This window comes from Helianthus annuus, chromosome 10 (genome assembly GCF_002127325.2).
Source record: "Helianthus annuus cultivar XRQ/B chromosome 10, HanXRQr2.0-SUNRISE, whole genome shotgun sequence".
NCBI lineage: Eukaryota > Viridiplantae > Streptophyta > Magnoliopsida > Asterales > Asteraceae > Helianthus > Helianthus annuus.
In genome coordinates, this window is record NC_035442.2 from 162,597,688 (window position 1) to 162,603,207 (window position 5,520).

Below are 5,520 nucleotides of genomic sequence, written 5' to 3' on the forward strand. Positions count from 1 at the left end.
AATTGCTAGGGATGGGAACGCGACTTTGACTTTGCGAGGATTCTTGAGAACTCAACGCACACGACATGAAGAGTGACGATGATTCCTTTCCCTATGAAACAAACGTGCATGCGTTCGTGCGTCACATAGTTGAACTCGAGCATAATTTCATGTTGCACGATGCGATGTTTCTGTTTTTTACTCGAGCTTTGTCTTAGTAACATGAGGTTTAGTACAACATTAGAGCTTAATATCTTCAAACACACTTTATTTAGTTATCAAGGATCTTCACAAACATGTGTATCTCTCTTTTATAACATGTTTAGGATTTTACAGACTGAATAATTTGTCTAAAGACACTTCCCAAACCATTCCACAAGATCCTGATGAGCCTCTTGTGCACATTTCACTTCTGCTGCATCCTCATCTTTATACCGAATGGTCCAGCCATGCGATACACCAGGATATATTTTTACAAAGCTATTAACCTACATACGCGAAAAACACCATGTAAGGGGGTATTTGAATATACTTCTTTAAAGTGATTATGTGATACTAAATAAATAATCAAAATCAATCAGTTGCAATAGATGTAGAAAATGGAAACTGGAAAGACAAAATGTACACTTATCATTGGCTTGAAATATTACCTCATTTGCGACTAGTGCAGCCTCGAATTCTTTGACGAGTTCTGGCGGAGACATTTTGTCGATCTCAGCGCCCAGTATCCCAGTCGGGACCTTCACCCCTAAAACCATCAATCAATCAAAAAAACTATAATCAATCCCAGATATTTATAACGCAAAATGTTTAAACAAAAATAATTCCAAAAATTCATTTCAAGAACCGATGGATTATGATTAGGGCTGCAAACGAACCAAACATTCGGCAAACAATTCATGAACCGTTCAGCGGCAAGTTCTTTTGTGTCCGTTGGTTTATTAAACAAACGAACACGACCAAGAAATTTTGTTAGTTTAGTTAAACGAACAAACATGAATAGAGGTCGTGTTCGTTCATTTATGTTCGTGAACGTTCAGTAACATGTTTGTTTGTGTTCGATAGTGTTTTAGTTTTATAAAGCTATAAAATAAATATTATAATAAACCTAATCAGATTGGGTTTTATATTATGGACTTCTGTTAATGGGCTGAAAGAAAGACATAAGTTACTTGTCCAAACAAAACCCTAGTTGCCCCACTCCACTACAGCCGCCACCTTCCACCGCGGTCTTTCCGGCCACCGGTGGCGTCGCTGTTTTTCCGGCCACCGTCGCTGCCGCTATTGTTCCTGACCCATTCTAGCTCACCTCGTTGCACCTCGGTCACGCGGTTATTACTAACCGAAGGTATACCTAAAACCCCCCAATGGTTGTGTTTATATTTCGTATTTGCATGTAGGTGACCTTGTTCCATTGCGGGTACTCCTTGGTATAAAAGTGTTCATATTAATCATTTGTTACTTGGGCTTCCGTTGCTATATATATATATATATATATATATATATATATATATATATATATATATATAGGGTTGAGTTCATTTCAGAACTCTAAATAACTACAGAACTTTCAGAACTCCTAATAAACAATCATTTTATATATAAGTTTTTGTATTTAGGATCTTTTTATCATCTATTATATGTATTTCTTTGATTACATACATGTTAAAATTAGTTTATATATGTTTAATTGCCAAAATTATATATATGTGTCATAATTAATTACATATATGTAAAAAACTAGTTTACATATGTGTAATTATAAAATTACATATAAAAATGATAAAATTACTCTTAACATGTATGTAATCGTAAAAATACACATAATAAATGATAAAATTATCCTAAACATAAAAATATATAAATAAAAAGATTGTTTATTAGGAGTTCTGCGAGTTCTGTAAATATTTATGGTTCTGAAATGATCCTTGCCCTATATATATATATATATATATATATATATATAGGATTAGGTTCAAGAGTGAACACTAGTGTAGCTTGTGAACTGAGTGAACTAATCCTGACCATACACGTGTGTAGATCAATGGCCAGGATTTGATGTTGAAATACACTAGTGTATTTTACGATTTGATGATGAGATCCTGGCCATACACATGTGTAGATCAATGGTCAGGATTTGTTCACTCAGTTCGCAAATACACTAGTGTTCACTCTAGAACCCCACCCTATATATATATATATATTATGTTTTCATTAGTTAAAAGTTTAATTTTAACTAACATATATATATATTTATAATTATAAATACATACTTTTCAAAAGTGATTTGACTAATCTTTGTAACAAATAACATATATACATATATGAACCCGGTTCAAAAAAAAATTATTTACCACGAATATCCATCACATTAGTTTGTGCGCATTTGTGCTCATCAACGTTCGTTTTTGTTCCTTGCCTATAATTAACAATTAAACACAAACAAATCCTTAACAAACGAACACGAACATAAAATCTCGTTCGGTAAGTGTTCATGAACAGTTCGTGAACATATATATTTCTTAACAAACCGGTTCGTTTGCAGACCTAATTATGATAAATGTTGTGGAATAAAACATACCCTTGATATCATCTAACGTGACAAACGAAGGATGCAAAAGTGCAGCAAATTGTATTTCAGCATCCTTTGCTAGCTCTACAACCACCTTAGCTATTAAAAACAATAAAAGCAATCAGTCAACTAATTATTATTCAACATTCATATAATAACATTACATACCAACCAATTTGAATGTAACAAAATTGTTCGAAAGCTAGTCTTACCGCCCCAACAAAAACCTGCAGCCCCAATTTTAGTTATACCCTTCTCTTTTAAAGCATGTATAACTGGTTTAGCAAATTCAACTGCTTGCTCCTACAAAAAAAAAGTACAAATGGTTTTTATAACTTTCTGTGTAAATATTCAAGCAAAATTTAATAAGAATGTAAGTAACAGGATTTGGATTAAAAATTAGAATAAACTAACAGGTGCATGATTTTTTCGCCAATCTCCTAACTTGTTTATAGAAGTCAACGGGTCACCATGGAAGAAATCAGGAACAACTGCATAATATCCAGCAGCTGCAACTTTGTCTGCGAGTTGCCTGCAAAGTTAAATGAAACACCATATTCACAATCTACACTCAAATACATGTTCCATAAATAGAAACAAACTTTGACTTCTGAAAGTCAATATGCTCCCTTTCAAAAAAACTTATGTGTGGCCGCTCGGGGGGGCAAAAGTGAAAGTGCACTAATTTTAACGTTATTTTACTAATATTGTGAAAATAACGTTAAAAGAGGGGGATGGTTAATCATACATCATATGGTGTCGTTGATAGCCGAAAGACATGGGGTAAATGCACTAATCGGCAGTTGTCTCAATTGCTTAGTGTTATGTGCCTTATGTCTAAGGCTTGATGCAAAACTACTATGGAGCCGGGGGTCTCACTGGAAGCAGCCTCTCTATTCCTACGGGGTAGAGGTATGGTTGTTTACATCTTACCCTCCTCAGATCCTACCTTAGCTTTGCTATTGGTGGGATTTACTGAGTATGATGATGACTACATGAAACTATAACTATTATAAGTTGTTACAAACAGATTAATATCAAGTTTAATTTTAGATAAGTGATTCAGAAGAACAAAATTAGTTATAAAATTAATATGAAAATTTGGAATTGCACACATGTTTTTATTGAAGTTGTAAGTTAGTTCTCATCCAAAAATAGTTCCAAATGTATGGTGGTTGTGTAATTATTACAATAACAAAACAACATACAAAAATAAAAAAGTTAAAGAATTTGAGAAGAAGAAAACATTATCTTATTAAACAACTGATAAGCTTAGTGTATATAATATTAAAGATAACAGATCCAGTGACATGTATCATGTAATGATGCTAAACACCATGTATGCCAAAAAATAACCCTTTAGAAAACAAACAAAACAATATGAAGATTATTTTCATAAAAAAAATGATTTCAGAAGCTGTTGTGGCTACAAGGAATACCTCAGTTTCGGAGCTTCATAACCTGCACAAAAATTACCAAAAAAAACAAATTAGAGCAAGGTGACGAGTAGTTGAGTAGGGCTGTGACCGAACCGAACCGAACAGAGCCTTGTTCATGTTCATTCGTTTAGCAATGAACTTGTTCACGAACGGTTCAAAAACACATATTAAACGAAAATTCTTATTCGCGTTTGCTCATTAAGGAATTGAACTCGTTCACAAACACAAACGAACAGATACCAAACTTAAAAAAAAAAACAATATTCTTAATCCCGAATATTAGACATAATCACCTTATTAAGCACTTGAATAAACATAATAACTATAAACATAATTATCACAAAATAATGTTTTTTTAAAACTGAGCATAAACTATACTAATCAAACGACCATGAAAGAACGTAAACGAATACATCAAGTATATTACCGAACATTCCCTGTTCGTGTTCCTTTTTCATGTCCGTTCATTTATTAAACGAACTAGCGCTTCCCACGAACGGTTCGCTAAACGTTTGGTTTGTTTACAGCCGTAGTATTGACAGACAACGATGATCTACAGTACAGTACAGTACGGATCATATCATAGACTTCATAAAGAGTAAGTGTTTTAATGAAGTAGCTTCGTTGACTTTGAAAACAAAGCAGGCTACTTATAAGTTAAACCTTAATTTAATCAGTAGGTGTTTCAAAACACACAAGTCAACATCATAAGATAAACAAAAAGTTACAAGTGGAGTAAATGAATTACCAAAAACATCAGAAACAAGAAGAACGGCGACTTTGGAATCAGGGTTGCCGGAAACATAAGAATTGAGAGATCTAATTTGCAAAAGTTCACCGGATTCTCCACCGGAGGAGATCGCCGGTGGGTTTTGGCAGCACTCAGGACCAGACATAAGTCTAACAGGTTCTGGATTAAGTGTTCTGGTCAACCCAACATATATTGTTGGGAAATGAGCAGTTGAAAGTTGGTTATTACACTTTGGTACCCTTGGGATTTTTGTGTGGCTCAAACCATACACATGAGTTTTGAGACCTTTCATATTGATACCCAGGGTTATAACCAGGTGGTTCTAGGTTTTGGTTGTGGAGTGAAGTTTAAGATGGTTTAGAGGTTATATATAAGCGAGATTTGGTGGTTTAAGTTCACGTACTGTATTTAAAGTAAATGCGAAGACGACAAGTGTTGTAAAAAGTTTGGGTAAATTACACTTTTCGTCCTATATGTTTGTAGCGGGTTGCAATGGATACCCTTTAACTTCAATAATTACAGTCATAATCCTTTATTTGGAAAATCTATTACACATTTCGTCCTTTACCACTAACCAAATTAAAAAATTAAGTTAAGTCTATTCACTTAAGGGTATTCAAGTCATTTCACGCTTTTATTTTAATGTCTCTAAATTAAAACAACCACCACCATCGCAGGTTACAACGACCACCACCACCCCGCCGGTTACAACCACCACCCCGCCGCCAATCACCACCATCTGCCGCCAACCATCACCACCACTCCCTTCTCTTTTAGAT

The 5,520-nt window shown here is 34.3% G+C and overlaps 1 protein-coding gene across 2 annotated transcripts; it reads right to left on the minus strand.

Moving 5' to 3' along the window:
* Positions 1-219: 219 nt before the first annotated feature.
* Positions 220-5,096, minus strand: LOC110886293 (endo-1,3;1,4-beta-D-glucanase-like). Of its 2 annotated transcripts, none has more exons than XM_022134073.2 (7): positions 4,739-5,096; positions 3,991-4,012; positions 2,966-3,083; positions 2,764-2,854; positions 2,561-2,650; positions 630-727; positions 220-467 (listed from the first exon to the last, which is right to left on the minus strand). In XM_022134073.2, exons 1-7 carry the CDS (start codon positions 5,031-5,033, stop codon positions 330-332), a joined length of 852 nt encoding a protein of 283 aa, XP_021989765.1. In that variant the 5' UTR covers positions 5,034-5,096; the 3' UTR covers positions 220-329. The 2 variants fall into 2 exon arrangements, with proteins under 2 accessions (XP_021989765.1, XP_021989766.1); XM_022134074.2 differs by lacking the exon at positions 4,739-5,096 and adding an exon at positions 4,418-4,672.
* Between the last annotated feature and the right edge of the window lie 424 nt (positions 5,097-5,520).

Excerpts from the sequence above, each read along its gene's own strand:
- LOC110886293 (XM_022134073.2), bottom strand. The coding sequence starts at position 5,033 with ATGAAAGGTCTCAAAACTCATGTGTATGGTTTGAGCCACACAAAAATC. Across the intron at positions 4,013-4,738 it reads TCTTGTTTCTGATGTTTTTG|GTTATGAAGCTCCGAAACTG; the intron begins GTAATTCATTTA and ends ATTTTTGTGCAG. Across the intron at positions 468-629 it reads CTGCACTAGTCGCAAATGAG|GTTAATAGCTTTGTAAAAAT; the intron begins GTAATATTTCAA and ends TCGCGTATGTAG.